General features: G+C 36.2%; 1 protein-coding gene across 3 annotated transcripts in view; it reads right to left on the bottom strand.

Moving 5' to 3' along the window:
• XIRP2 (xin actin binding repeat containing 2) overlaps positions 1-15782 on the bottom strand; it is a 74089-nt gene that overhangs the window by 27313 nt on the left and 30994 nt on the right. For all 3 annotated transcript variants that reach the window (XM_043487969.1, XM_043487970.1, XM_043487971.1), the window contains one exon: positions 14798-14935. In XM_043487969.1, the coding sequence (XP_043343904.1) occupies positions 14798-14935 (138 nt within the window). The remainder of the gene's footprint in view (positions 1-14797; positions 14936-15782) is intronic.

Raw genomic sequence — 15782 nt, 5'->3', positions numbered from 1 at the left:
TATATACATATATACAACATTTCAGTCTAACATAGAAGTAAGGCATCTTAAAACCAAAAGGGCATTTGGATATAAATAAACATAAAAGTACAATAAAAGAGGTTAAAACATGAAGTCTCAAGGAGTAGTGAAATTGCAAGTAAAAAGCTTGCAAAAAGAACGAAAATAACTTAAAGAAAAAGAAAAAACTGGGGTAACATGTATATTAATACTAACCAAAATAGAGAAACAGAAGAATTCTACCTTTTCATTACACAACTCATCTTCACCAATATTCAGTCGATTTGTCAGTAAAAGCCCTGCCAATTCTACCTTTAATTATCTTTTGAGTCAATGTCCCCTTTATTCTAGAATTTCTGACCCATTTAAGCCCTCATATATTTAATCTGCTATATCAGTAGTCTCTTAACTTACCTTCTTCAATCTAACTTTGACACCCTTTACATCAATCCTATATAGCTAGGAAAAATGTTACTTAAATGCATATCTATTCATCTTACTCCCTTGTTTGTTTCTTCAATGGTTTTTGATTGCCTTAGAATAAAATAAAAATTATAATTTTTTTCTCTTATGGAGGTTTTGGCTATACTTCCAGCCCCATGGCTCAATTATGTTTCATTATATTAATAAATATACTATTTTACCTGTGGCATAAGCTGTTTCTTTCACCTACAGTGTAATTCTACATTAAAAAAAATATTTTAAGTCTCAGCTGAAGCATTCTCCACTCCCAGATTCCCCTCCTCAATCATCCCTCATTCAGAGTAAAGTTTATTACAACCTTTGTGTCCTAACAAACCTCATTTATATTTTCTATCATAGAATCTACCATATTGCACTTGTAATCATTTGTTATATGTCTGTCTCTCTGATAGAGAGAGCTTCTTGAGGGCAAAGTAATATCACACTCATCACTGAATCTTTTGTGCTTGATATATGGTGCATGCTTAATGACTATCAGCAGAATAAAAAAATGACAAGGCAGAGACTCTGGAATTAGCCTTCTTGAGTTTGGATCACATTTGCTCACTTTCTTTGGGCAAGTTACTTAGCTCTTCCATGAGTTCATTTCTTGTCCAAAAAAAGTGTGTGTGTGTGTGTGTGTGTGTGTGTGTGTGTGTGTAGGGGGGGCAGATGAAATAGTGCCTATCTTGGAAGGTTACTGCAAGAAGAATCTGAGTAACAAATGTGAAAACATGGCTTATAAGTGCTACATTAATATTTGCTATCTTTGCTTAACAAATATTCATTGTACACTTACTCTGAATCAGCTATTTCCCCAGTAATTCAAGATACACAGTAAATAAGGCAAAAGAAAAAAAGAAGACTGAATGAAAGTAGATTGTCTCTGGTTATGTCAATATATTTTGCCATGAATTTTTTCATTATAGAAATAAGTTCAGAAACAAAAGAAAAAACAAGTTTCAATATGTATATTCTTTTCCCTACCAGAGAAGAAGTGGATTTGTGAGGTTTATTGAAAGAGAAGCAAAAAGGTGCCTATGCATATTATAACCCTTCTAAATCATTCTGGCCCCTGGGACATGGAAATTTCTATAGAGGCATGGCCAGAGAGTAGCTTTCAGATCACTGATTTAGTTTTTCTCCGATTCATCTTTCATGAACTGATATCCAGTGAAGAGTCAGTTCACAGTGATTCGCTCTACTATTATACAGTTCTTTTCACACTTAACTCTTCATTAAAAGGTCCTGTTTTGTGCCTCTCATGCAAATAATAAATTGAATGTTAAGATTTGTAATTTTCCCTCGTAGCTCAGTTGGTAAAGAATCTGCCTGCAATGAAGGAGACCCGGGTTCGATTCCTGGGTCAGAAAGATCCCCTGGAGAAGGAAATGGCAACCCACTCCAGTATTCTTGCCAGGAGAATCCCATGGACAGAGGAGCCTGGTAGGCTGCAGTCCGTGGGGTCGCAAGAGTCAGACATAACTTAGTGACTAAACCACCATATATGTATGTATATTATCAGTCACAGCTCCCACTGTCAAGCATCAGAGTCTAACTGATATGAATTGGAAAGGTACTTTGTTAAAGAAACAATTCACAGTAGAAGTGTATTTCACAGAATCTCCAGGAATAAGATTCCCGAAATATTCTCAGAGAATGAGACTTGGAGGTTTTATAGGGAGAAATCATGTTGAATAATGCTGCAGAACCTTCTGGTGAATCCACCCTTGCGGTTGACACTGGACACACCCACTGCCAAAGCCACTGATACTATATCATGAATACTGTTTTTACAATGACTATTTCTTGAAACTTGATGTAGCTAATCTCTTGTTACCAGCCATCACCAAAACTGATTCTGCATAGTTCTTGCTTCTCATGTCATTGCATTACTTCCTTATGCAAAGCTTGAATTGGAGGTGTCTGATTGGTGCAGTCTAGTTGACAAGCTTGAGTCCTAGATACCAGGAAGGCCAGGTGAGTAAGTGTATGGTATTTGCAGTTTCTACTAGTGGAGACTGGTTCTGCCTCATGGGATGGTGAAGTCCCCAGGGGTAGACGGAGGTGCAGATGTCCAAAAGAATGAAAATAGGACATCATCTCTCCTAAGAAAGAGTTATTTATCAACACTGCAGTCTTATTAATCAAACAGAAACCAGTTAAAAACACAAGAAAAGGGATGCCACTCAGTGTAGAAAACACTATTCATGTCTTATGATGAAATTCATTTGGGCTTATTTCTTGGCAATATATGTTCCATTTGACTTTACACATTCCTTTGGGAAGACTGAGATAGTAAAATTTCTCTGCTAAAAGGATCATGAAGAGTTCCTATTATACAAACCTGCCTCCTCCTTTCACCATCCCTCTGAGTCTTTATGGTCATCAGTCTAACTCACTGGAGGGATACATTTTAATTCCTTATATAAAAATCCAAGCAGAAGGAAGTGCAGTAAAATAGATTTAGCTCTGATATAGGCACTCCAAGATAATCTGTGCAAACAAAGCCTTTCAGGGTAATTATTAATTATGATTACAAATTAATTACTCTGATCACTTGGGTTTTCTTCAAAATGAGGGAAACTTCTGAAAAATAAAAGGGTAATTAGTTGCAGTTGCACTGGTGAATGTATCTTCTAGTAACATCAGAAATGTAAAGATAATGAAGTGGAAATAGGAATGGTGGATTATGAGCTGGAGTTTGTCATCAATTCAAGTGAGAAATCAGGTAAGTAAATGACAGCTAATTTCAGTCACAGTTAGAATCCTGATTCGTAATCTGCTGGGGTGGAGTGTAGGGAAGCATTGAAGGAAGCAGAAAGAAAGACCTACCATTGATTGAGTGCTGTATATGTCAGGAAATACACAAGGCCCTTCACACTTTATAACATCTGATTTGTTAAGACTTTTACCATTTTTTAAATTCTACATGTTGATTACCCATGGACTTAATCAGTAAAAGGAGTTGAAGGGAAAATGCTGCACAAGATTTGAAAATTACAAGTATATACCATGGTACAGAGGTTCACAAGAATTCCATCAGTATAGAATCAATGCTTTTAACACCTAAAAGCAGTAAGTTACGCGCTCAACATGCACTTGTGATGTACCTAAAGTGTGTTTAAACTAGGAACAAGAAAGGAGAGTCATTATCCTCAAGTAGCTAAATATGCTGAAGAACTGCACTGAAACACCTTCAAAGAATTAAAAAATTAATAGTCATGTGCTGTAATTTTTATTGCACATTGATTTCAAAAATCACTGAGTCTTTTCCTCTAATATGGTTTTCACTAGTTTATCAGGTAACTGCACAATTTTCTTTATTTCTTTTAAGGTTGGTGATTCAGTGAAACATCTTTTCTATCAATATAATACTGGTAATCACATGCAAAGATTTAAAAAATACAAAAGGGGTCTCAAATTTGGGTTAAAGGGGTTAAAGGGCTAGAGGGGTCTCAAAATTGAAAAGAGACTCTTATGAAAAAAGGACAGAGAACTATTTGCTTTATGTAGATGTTTAAATAGTTTCATTTTGCCTAAAAGTATACATCTATAGCTTTTAAAAATTGAGCCATTTAACTCCTATAAATATATATAAACAAATCAGATGAAATGAAATTTAAGGACATAGCCTTTGATCTGTATTGGATTTTCTTCCAGTTATACTTATCAATTCCAGAGCAATGTAAAGGGTAGAACACCCACCCACTTGCTGGAGATTCATGACTGAAGATCAAATTAGTTCAGTAAGGAGGGGTCAGAGCAGATGAGATTCAAATAGACTTTGCTAAGAAGGGGTGATAGTCTTTAAAACTTCAAGTATAGTGGTCTAGGAAACAGTAAAAGATAAATACTTGATTACATATCTCAGAATTATAAGAAAAATTATACTGAGCATAAGTGCTAAACACAGAGACAATGATCATTATATTTAAATAAGTTAACGTGTATTTTGTCTGAAATGATAGTTTGTCTCACCACTATTTTTACAGGAGGAAATCAACACATTTGCAGCTGATTCTGATATAGAAAAAGTAGTTGTGTATCTAAGTATCTCTAATTCTCTCACCCATATTTCTTTACATTCCCTCATCCCCATAAATTACTGCTTTTTCTTTCTCTATTTTCTGTACCCAGACTTGATGGTACACTTTGTCATTGCCATAATCCCCTCTTTAGTAATGAAAGGGCTGGAAACAATAAAGACAGGAAACAAAAGAAACTGAGGGGAAGAAAGGAATACTCCTTTTTTAGATCCTCTAAGAAAGGGCATGAATTTGAGTAAACTCTGGGAGCTAGTGATGGACAGGGAGGCCTGGCATGCTGCGATTCATGGGGTCGCAAAGAGTCAGACATGACTGAGCGACTGAACTGAACTAAACTGAACTGAAGAAAAACAAAATAAATCAATGAAAATATGATTGGGGGAATTTGTTGTTGATACTTTTAGAATAATGACAAAAAATGCTTATGATAACAGGTTCACAAACTGGACCCCAGCCTAAAGTCTTGACTTCACTGAAGCCTCACAAATCTTCCCCAAACATATTTCTATACACTGTGCAATATGATGAATTGCAGAATCCAATGGAGGGATTTCAAATACCAAAGCAGAATGATATCTCTAGAAGACCGTGGTATACCCAAGGATAAGGAAGATGAATTGAGTGCTTGGCTCCCCCTTTTGGTGTCCATCTAGTGGCTGGTACCTGAAGTGCTCTGTCCTCCTGAAAGGGTTGAAAATGAAGGCTCTTTGGGAGTTGGTGATGGACAGGGAAGCCTGGTGTGCTGCAGTCCATGGGGTCACAAAGAGTCAGACACGACTGAGCAACTGAACTGAACTGAACTGAAAGAACTGTTTATTGGACCATGCTGAGTAGATCACTCAGGACAGAGAGGGATAAAGAAGAAGCAGAAGAAAAGGCTGTTGGAAGGAGATGTAATCTTACTTTTGGGTTCTGTGATGTTGAGATTTACCAAGAAACTGGAAAAAAATGAAGAATTTCCTAAACATATCTCTGCAGAAGCATTTCCTCTAAGCACAGAATCTCTTTATGCTTCTTTTTCTTTGCTCATGCCTTGTGTTCTTCCAGTTTTGTTTTTTTTTAGCATGATAATTCATTTGTAATTATGCAAACTAATAAATAAATGAACATTCAAAAGAACAGACAGGCTTGACTCAATCCAATCATTTTCAGATACACAAGAGGACAGGTTTATTTTGAGAAATATCAGATCCAGAAGCAGCAGAAAGAGCTAATAATATATCCTCTGATGTCAAGTGCTTATAGAAAACACCCATTTTCATAAAAGTAATTATATGAAAAAAAAACATTTTTGCAGATTTTACTAAGTTCTGAAAACATAATGATTGTATAATGTTAATGCTTTCTATTGTTGTTATAATTTTCCTTGCTCTTCACAAACTAGCAAAATCTCAGGACTTAAAATTCTGTATCTTGCCATTCTATTATTAAATTTAAAAGGAAAGTATATTTGGTAAATATATTATAGTATATTATCTACATACTTGAGAAGCTTTTTAGGTGTAATTATACAAAGAGCACAGTTATAATTCTAAACTAACAGGACACTTCAGGTTGAAGAAGGGGCTATACAAATACATTTTTTTTTTTTTTCTATTCCAACTTTCCCTAAATGTCTACTCTCTCCCATAAAAGAAGACATACAACTTGGTTATGTCTAAATAATCTTTACATCTTTATCAACATCAAAAGCTTTTTGAGATCATGTGTTGAAGCACTGAGAATATGAAATTCTGCTGTGATTTTGTGTCTTTGTGGAAAGGGTCCAGGTGACACTCCCACAACAACCACAAGCCCTGTGATAAGCACAATGGCACTCCTTTCCTCCTGAGCAATCCTAACTCCTTTTACTTGAAAGAAGTGAAGGGTATATCTGTAAGCGCACTTGTCTTCTGTAAAAGAAATTGAAAATGGGTTCTATCAGAACAAATAGGTTACAGAAATGGAAAACTCACAGTACCGTTCACAAGAAGAGGAACTATGGTCATAATACTGCAATAACTGGGATAAATCTTGTTCCTACAAATTTTGTTTTGGAGAATCAGTGAGATGATCATAGAAAGAAAAGCAACCAATTCAAGATATTTTGAAAGTGTTGGATCTATGCTTGTACCTTAGTCTGATTTATGAGTATTTGTACTATCCCCTGAGGTCCTGACTGCCTGAGAAACAAGGGGGTAGGGGTGGGGCTTCATATGGTAATGCTTCTAAATCCCTCTAAGCCACCAGGCAGATTAGTTTCTTTGCTCATTTTCAGCACAGTAAAGGTTAACAGAGATTTGTCAAGAGAACACACTGATCATAACAAACACCCTCTTCCAACAAACCAGAGATGATTCTACACATGGACATCATCTGATGGTCAATACTGAAACCAGATTGATTATATTCTTTGCAGCTAAAGATGGAGAAGCTCTATACAGTCAGCAAAAACAAGACCGGGAGCTCACTGTGGCTTAGATCATGAACTCCTTATTGCATAATTCAGACTTAAATTGAAGAAAGTAGAGAAAACCACTAGACCACTGAGGTGTGACCTAAATCAAAGTCAGGAATAGATTCAAGGAAAAAGATCTGGTAGACAGTGCCTGAAGAACTATGGACGGAGGTTCGTAACACTGTTAGGAGGTCGTAATCAAAACCAAGTGAAGTCGCTCAGTTGTGTCCAACTCTTTGCAACCCCATGGACTGTAGCTCGACAGGCTCCTCTGTCCGTTGGATTTTCCAGGCAAGAGTACTGGAGTGGCTTGCCATTTCCTTCTCCAGAGGATCTTCCCGACCCAGGGATCGAACTCAGGTCTCCCGCATTATAGGCAGATGCTTTACCGTCTGAGCCACCAGGGAAGCTAATCAAAACCATCCTAAAGAAAAATAAATGTAAGAAGTCAAAGTGGTTGTCTGAGGAGGCTTTACAAATAGCTGAGAAAAGAAGACAGGCAAAAGGCAAAAGGGAAAGTCATACCCAACTGAATGCAGAGTTCAAGAGAATAGCAAGGAGAGATAAGATAGACTTCTTAAGTGAACAATGCAAAGAAATAGAGGAAAACAATAGAATGGGAAAGACCAGATCTCTTCAAGAAAATTGGAGATACAAAGGGAACATTTCATGCAAAGATGGGCACAATAAAGCACAGAAATGGCAAGGACCTAACAGAAGCAAAAGAGATTAAGAAGAGGTAGTAAGAATACACAGAACTATACAAAAAAAGGCCTTAATGACCTGGATAGCCACAATGATGTGGTCACTTACCTAGAGCCAAACATTCTGGAGTGTGAATTCAAGTGGGCCTTAGGAAGCATTATTGTGAATAAAGCTGTTGGAGGTGATAGAACTCTAGCTGAGTTATTTCAAATCCAAAATGATGCTGTTAAAGTGCTGCATGCAATATGCCAGCAAATTTGGAAAACTCAGTAGTAGCCACAGGACTAGAAAAAGTCATTTTTCATTCTGATCCCAAAGAAGGGCAATGCCAAACAATGTTCAGACTACCACACAATTGCACTCATTTCACATCCTAGCAAGGTAATGCTCAAAATCCTTCAAGCTAGGCTTCAACAGTACGTGAATCAAGAAACTTCAGATGTACAAGCTGGGTTTGGAAAAGGCAGAGGAACCAGAGAGCAAATTGCCAACATTCACTGGATCATAGAGAAAGCAAGAGAATTCCGGAAAGACATCTACCTCTGTTTTACTCACTATGCCAAAGCTTTGACTGTGTGGATCACAACAAACTGAATAATTCTTAAAGAGATGGGAATACCAGACCACCCTACCTGTCTTCTGAGAAACCTGTGTGCAGGTCAAAAAGCAACAGTTAGAACTGGACATGGTTTCACCAAGATGTACAGAGCTATAGGAAGGTGGACATGGATAGGAAGAGAGGAGACAGATGGAGACTGGGTAGCAGGAGGTTACCAGTTGCAAAGCATATTCAGGGATATTAATTTTAAACTAATCTTTAATTGCCTAATGAGCCTCTAGGAAATGATTCTGTCGCCCCAAGCCAAAAAGGCAAAAAGAAAGGTAAGGTGTGAGGCATAGAACAATGCCATCCTTCTTTGTCATTTTACTTATAAATAAAATAAGTTTATGAATTGTATTCTACTTTGAATGGCAAAGTAGTGGCAATACTACTACTGATGCTAGCTGGTATTTACTGAACTGGTCATATCTGCTGGTCAATTCTGGTAAGAATTTTACATGAACCATCTCATTTTATTCCTAACACACATGTTACTTAATCCTCATTTTATAGAGGAGGTTCTGTGGTTAACTCAGCAGACTATAACCTGGGCTGTCTGATTCTGGAACTGATAGGGTTAACCATTCCTCTAAACTGCCTCAGTTTGATTGGGTTACTTTAGTTACAACATTCATTTAAAAACCATGCACAAAACTTAAAAAAAAAAATAAACATTTCAAGACATACTTTTGGTCACAATCCTGTGTGCTGATAGAGATATAGGTTAGGTTGGGGTTGTTAATAGCAATCCAGGCCCTTGAAAAATTATGTATGTGGCAGAAAGCTGCCACATGTATGTGGCTTAAAACATGTATGTATGTGGCTTAAAACACTTTTTATGAGAAATGCTTTGCAATGTGGACATACAATTAATAAAAATATGTTTAGCTTGCTAGAAAATAATTATGGGTCACCTTTAAAGAGTCTAAAACACACAGATGTCAGATATGTCACAAGCTGTCAAAAATGTTTTCTATCAACCTAAAATTGTCTAGAGATTGTTTCAAATCCACACAATCTTAATAGAGTGCGACTGTTTATGTGAGGCTTTTTGCAACAGCAGATGTGTGTGGAAAGATACACCCTGTCTTGCAGCTCCCTACTGGTCCACATCAGACTCGGCAGCAGGGAGTGGAGGCCAGGCATGCTTTAGACTCTTGACATAGATTCAGTGCAGCCATTCTCATGTGAAAGCAATGACCTCAGCACAGCATCACACTGATTACTTACCAGATTTTTGGAGCTCCATCTGTTCTTCCCTATGTAAACCACTCAAAAATGGGGAAAAAAAGAAGCAACTGCAGAAAAGAGCTGCTAGGACCTCACAATTAATATGCAAAGAGCTAATCAGTACTGTGTAAATACAAGAGAAAGAAAATGAAGGGGAAATAAGCATGAGAGGATGAAGATCAAACCCTGAATGTGAGAATATGGCACAAAGAAGGAAGGTCCTAAGATTGCTAATGGGTCCAAGGTTTGGTTTTTGGAGGAATGGGAAAGTTCTAAAATTAGATTGTGGCGACACTGCACAACTTTGTAAATATATTAAACAGCCATTGAACTGTACACTTAAAATGGGTGAATTTTATGGTATGCAAATTATCTCAATAAAGCTGTTGAAAATGAAGAGAGGATGAAAGTCTTTAAAAAGAACAGCAACCCAGAACCCAAACAAAGGGTGAGTGAAAATAAACTCTGACAAGAATAGCATTTTCCTACCAACAACACATTTATCCTAATATCTGCTCCATGTACTTCAAGATCTCTTTTTAAAGATGAGGGGATGGGTTATTCAGAATATTTTCCCAAATGGAGCCTGTTGTAGTGAGTGGATTAAAAATATCCCTCTTAAGTGGTCCTTTCCACTCTAGTATTAAGAACCCACTGCTTTTCACTGGCTTAGAATTCTGAGAATTCAGTCCTAAGACAAAATGAGAAACAATGCTAATGTGATATTTCTAACCTAAATATCAACAGGACACATGCTGAATGGCTCATAATCCCTTAAAGAGGGTTGGATTTCATTCTTATCTACAGGAATCAGTAATGGATGCTTTGAAAAACAGACTGTAAATGGGTGATATTAAAAACTACTAACTACCAGAACCACCAATAATAATAACGTTTTCCCCAAAACATTCTTCTAAGAAGCTGAACTCCATCCTCTGTTACCCAGAGACCATGACTGTCCAGAGGGGCTTCTTTTTCTAATTTACATAAGGATACTCCCACAGGCTAGCAGTGCTGTTGCTAACTGTTAGACAGGCGGAACCATAAAGTCGAAGTCTAGAATACATAAATAGGACATTATTCCAAGTTTAAAATGTTTGGCATAGTGAGTGTTCCTGTATCTTGTATCTGCTTTCCCCTCACTATTTAGAACCTCTTTTTCAGTAGGTATAATCAATTAAAAAAAAAAAAGAGGGAACTTTACCCTCAGAGATAGCTTAATTTTCAAAACCTGTTTAGTCCTATTGCCTGTCTTCTAGACAAACTGCTTCCAAATAGCTAATTACCTTGAAACATCTGACTTCAATACATTAGGAAGAAAAGAGGCAGATTGGAATTCATATTACATCTTATGAAATTATTGGAGGAGGAAATGGCAACCCACTCCAGTATTCTTGCCTGGAGAATTCCATGGACAGAGGAGCCTGGCAGGCTACAAGTCCATGGGGTCGCAAAGAGTTGGACACAACTGAGCGACTAACATTTTCACTTCACTATGAAATTATTACTAATTGTGATGTTAGATATTGTCAGAAATCCAAAAAAAATGTTCTTTCTTTTAACTCTAATTAAACTTTATTTTCAAGTTAATTTATATATGTTAGCAAACTAGATATTTTTCTGGCCATGGGCAGAACTTAGCAAAGAGATAAATCTCAAGTACTTTAAACAAAGAGACAGAAAATACTCTCAGGCATGACAACAATTTGGATAAAACAGAATTAACTGTTTGTCAACCAATAAATCTTTTGTCCTCAATCCCTGCTGATAAAAGAGGACATTTTTAGAATGCATTCAGAATGCTTTAAACATTTAAGTGAATATCTAAGACATGATTTTTCTACATTTTCTGCTCTATAACCAAATTTGATAGATATCTCAAATTTCCATTAAGGATTATAAGTCATGTAATTTGATTTTTTAAGGACAGATGACTTGTTTCTTTTATTTCCCTACAGATTTCTGTGTAAGGTTCAATTAATGATATTTACTTGTTTATTCTCCCATGTTTCCTTTATAATTTATTTATATTGCATTGCATTATGACTTAGATTTAGTAATTCCTCATGGAATTACAGGGTATTATTAATATGTCTAAAGGCAGATAATGAAACTGAAGTTCAGAGAGGTCATTACAGGTCTAGAATCATGCAGCTATTCAGATTTTTAGTGCTTTTTTTTTTTTTACTCTTACATACTTTAGTATTTCATGTTCACAGAGCAGGGATTACAGCTTATAATAGTACACTATACTTGCAAGGAGAAAAATGCATCTGCAATACACACACACATATATTGTTTGATTGCTTTGATTTTTTGATTGTTTTTTGATTTGATTTTTTTTACCCAGGTTTGATTTGTTTTTGATTGGTTGATTGTTTTGGTTTGATGGTTTTTACCCAGCCTCTATTTATTGTTTGTTCCTAAGGGGATGCTGAGGACATGCACAGAGGCTGCTCAGCCAATCAGCATCCTCTGGCTATAGCACTTTAGTTCTAGAGGAAGTGTTTGTATTCTATTTAGAGCCAATTAGATGTTATAAGGCTTTTTCCTGGGGCTTCTGGGAAAAGGATTCTCCTTTTTCTCCATCATTTTTAGTCTTTTCTGGGGAAAATTTGAGTGAAAATGGGGCCAACTCAGAGGAAGTAAGGCTGAGAGGTTAAAAAAGAAATATGATCAAGGAGATATTCAGTTTTTAAAGCAAACGCTTGGAAAGTGCTTATAAGGTCCAAGCACCATCTTAAGTACTTTACAAAAACAGCTTTTTTTTAATGCTCTTAACAAACCTAGGAGGTGGGTGCTATTCTAATCTTGGCTTTATAATTGAGGAAATTGAGACACAGAGAAATTAAAAAGTTTGCCTAATATCACCAGCTAATAAATTAAAGAGGGCTTCCTTGGTGGCTCAGCAGTAAACAATCCGCTTGCCAAAGCAGGAAATGTGGGTTTGATCCCAGGGTCAGAAAGATCCCCTGGAGAAGGAAATGGCAGCCCACTCCAGTATTCTTGCCTGGCAATCCCATGGACAGAGGAGCCTGGTGGGCTACGGTCCATGGGGTCCCAAGGAGTTGGACATGACTGAGTGACTAAACAACAAAGAGTTAAGGAGCAGGGATATGGACCCAAGTGATCTTGCTCCATCCAAGTGCTCCTAGCTACTGTGCTGGAGACATACTGCGAATCCTTGGTTAAGTCAATGGTCATGTAATACATGCCTAACAATGGGTGCTCAAAGAAGGGACAGAAAGAGGAAAGGGAGGAAGAATAGAAGGGAAGGAAAGAAGGAAGGAAGGGAGGAAAAATATTCCTGATTTGTTGCCAATTCCCTTGGTATTAATATTCATAATATGGCTGATTTCAAGCTATTAACATGATATTATCTGGTTTTCAAAATTCCTAAACACTTAATAATGAAAGGGTTGGCACAGGCAAGCTGCTCTAGTATACCTCTGGAGATTACATCAAATCTCCCTTCTACAAGATTGCATTTTTATGAATCTGTAATATTCTTTTTAGTTTAAGACGTTTGTGGTTGGGTTTTTGGTCTTTTGCAAAATAAAGCATCCTAATTGATACCAAATTTTACAGAAGATGAAATGCTTTCATGGAAATGCCCTTTGTCATCTTTGTCCACCACAATCACTCATCGGTTTCTCCATCTTAACAGAAACTAAGACCTGAGGGGGTTATGAATTTGGACTATGTAGTACTGGCAACATAATTTGACATACTCAGTGTGCAGTGAAAATGTAATGTTCCTTGTTCAAAAATCACTAAGAATTTCAAGATAATAGCAGAGTATGAAACTAAGTGTAGGGCCCTTCCACCCAAGGGGTCCTGTGTAACTGCTCCCTGTGAAGGTGGCCCTGGGTCTATGTGGCTCAGCTGATAAATGTCAGAGGTGGTGCGTGAACTCATATCTACAAGTCTCCTAGTTCTTACACTCTAGCACACCGCTTTCCTGTAAATTAAAGGCTCTGTAAAAACCTATACTTCTATGTAGGATTTATTTAAATTATTAATAATGACTGTGTATCATGTAGTGGATCAATTTCAAGTAGACACACATACTTGATTCACTTAGATTCCTATGTTGCAAAAGCTATATTTTAGATCACAAGTATATCCAATCCCAGGTTTCCTTGGTGGCTCAGTGGTAAAGAATCCACCTGCAAGTTTGATCCCTAGGTCGGGAAGATACTCCTGGAGAAGGAAATGTCAACCCACTCCAATAATCTTGTCTGAAAAACTCCATGGCAGTCCATGAGGTCACAAAGGAGTTGGACATGTCTTAGCGACCAAACAGCAACAATATCCAATCTTAATTTATTTACATTACATTTCCTTTAGGCAAAATTAAAAGAAATCTTGCCCTAAACTTGAGCTACTTATATTGCACCTTAAAAATTTTTTTCAAACAAAGCCAGAAAAAGAAAACAAATACTATTTCACATATCAGACTTAATTAATCTATCTGATATACTTTCCCTGCCACCCTACCACCATACACACTCGACTACCTTAATATTCAAAACTTAGACAACTTTAAATATCCTAAGGATTTTTCTGAAAAAACAAAAACAACAAAAAAATACTTTTATCTCCTATGACAACATTTCAGAAATATCCCAGTTAATTTCTTCCTTGTAGAAAGGCTAGTTACAGTGCAATTACTATTTTTCATAGTGCCAGGCTCAACTAATGAGTTTTATTACTAATATTTTCACATTCAAAGATCATTATAACCCATGACAATATTCAGTGATATAAGACAATGGAGTAATGAAATGGGAAAAAAAAACTTTATGTACGATTGCATTTAGAGGTTGCATTATTAACTTTTGTATAACATCTGGGTTCCACTACTCAATTTTTGATGATTTTAAGAAAAGATAAAACTCCTCAGAATAAACAGCTGAATGATGCTTCAAATTTAATCTATGCAAACAAATAACAGGTAGTTTATCATGAGTTATAATGCAAAGGCAGAGGTTCAATGTAAATATTGTTCTCAACATTTCTGTTTACCTGTTGACTAACTTAGACTATTTAATTTTCATTTTTGAGACATTACAAGCTGAGAAAAAAATATACCAGTGTGATTTTCTAGAAACATGTCAAAATGCTCCAATAAGTCAATAAATACACTGATATGCTTTCAGGATGATTTTCAAGACATTTAAAGTTTACCATTCTTGAATAATGAAAACAAATATACCACCAAAGCGGGCGCGGGGTGTGTGTTTTATATTAGCACTGAAATAAGAGCATTTCAGCCAGACAGGATTTATCCTTTACTGATAGTAGTACTACCTGCTCAGATCTGTCCTGGCGTTGGTACTGGTACTGAGTGAAGGTGTTCGAGGAAGAAGCAGTTTTGTCCTTCTCAAATTGTTTCTTCACTCTGGCCAAACCACCAGGCACTGTGCACATTTCTGATTCTTCCAGCATCTAAGACAAGTTAAGAAAAAGGAAAATTCAACTTTATATCATCTCAGGGTGGGATTCTCAAGCTATTTTAAAAACAATCATTGACAGTTATTAATGGGCAGTATAATAAAAAGATAGTAACATAAACAATTATTTCAGGAGGACTTTATTACAGAAAACCTTCATAAAAATAATCTATCCATATTGATTTTTCATGTATCAGTCTTCTGATATAAAGTTAGAAGAATCTTCAAAGTATGGAGTTAATTTTCTTTATCTCAGATAGATTTTGATATCTGGAGATTATACTTATTAGAATGTATTTCTCTCATACTATACAAACTAGCCAGAAATTAGAATAATGGATTAAATTTTAATCCATAATAAAGTTGTCATTAAAATTCCAAATGTCTAGATAGGTAACACATTATTAAGAATATTAAAAAACATTTGACTTATTCCAAAATATACTTAAATCATGAAGGATGAACAAAATAGCTTTGGAGTTATTTTAGGGGAGCATATTTTTAATCATATGCAAAAATATTAAAGTTTATAAAAACAACCATTATTTAATACATAGTGCTGAGTGATTTTCTTCTATATATTTACATATATTTTTTTCATTTTGATGCTTCTCCATATTCTGTGAGATATGAACATTTATTATCCTCACTTTAAAATGAGGAAATTGAGGTTTGGGGAAGTAAGACATCTTGTTAAATTCTCACAACTAGGGTGTGAGTGTGGGAGCTGGAGTTTAAATCCATATCTGTGAGTCTTAATCACAGCTGTCTGTCTTAACACTAGCCTTTAAAAAAATAGGCAGAAACACAGATACCCCAGGATGGATGTACCCTAGGACTCA

Source organism: Cervus canadensis, chromosome 15 (assembly GCF_019320065.1).
Source record: "Cervus canadensis isolate Bull #8, Minnesota chromosome 15, ASM1932006v1, whole genome shotgun sequence".
Lineage (NCBI taxonomy): Eukaryota > Metazoa > Chordata > Mammalia > Artiodactyla > Cervidae > Cervus > Cervus canadensis.
This window is presented reverse-complemented; position numbering and strand designations above follow the sequence as displayed.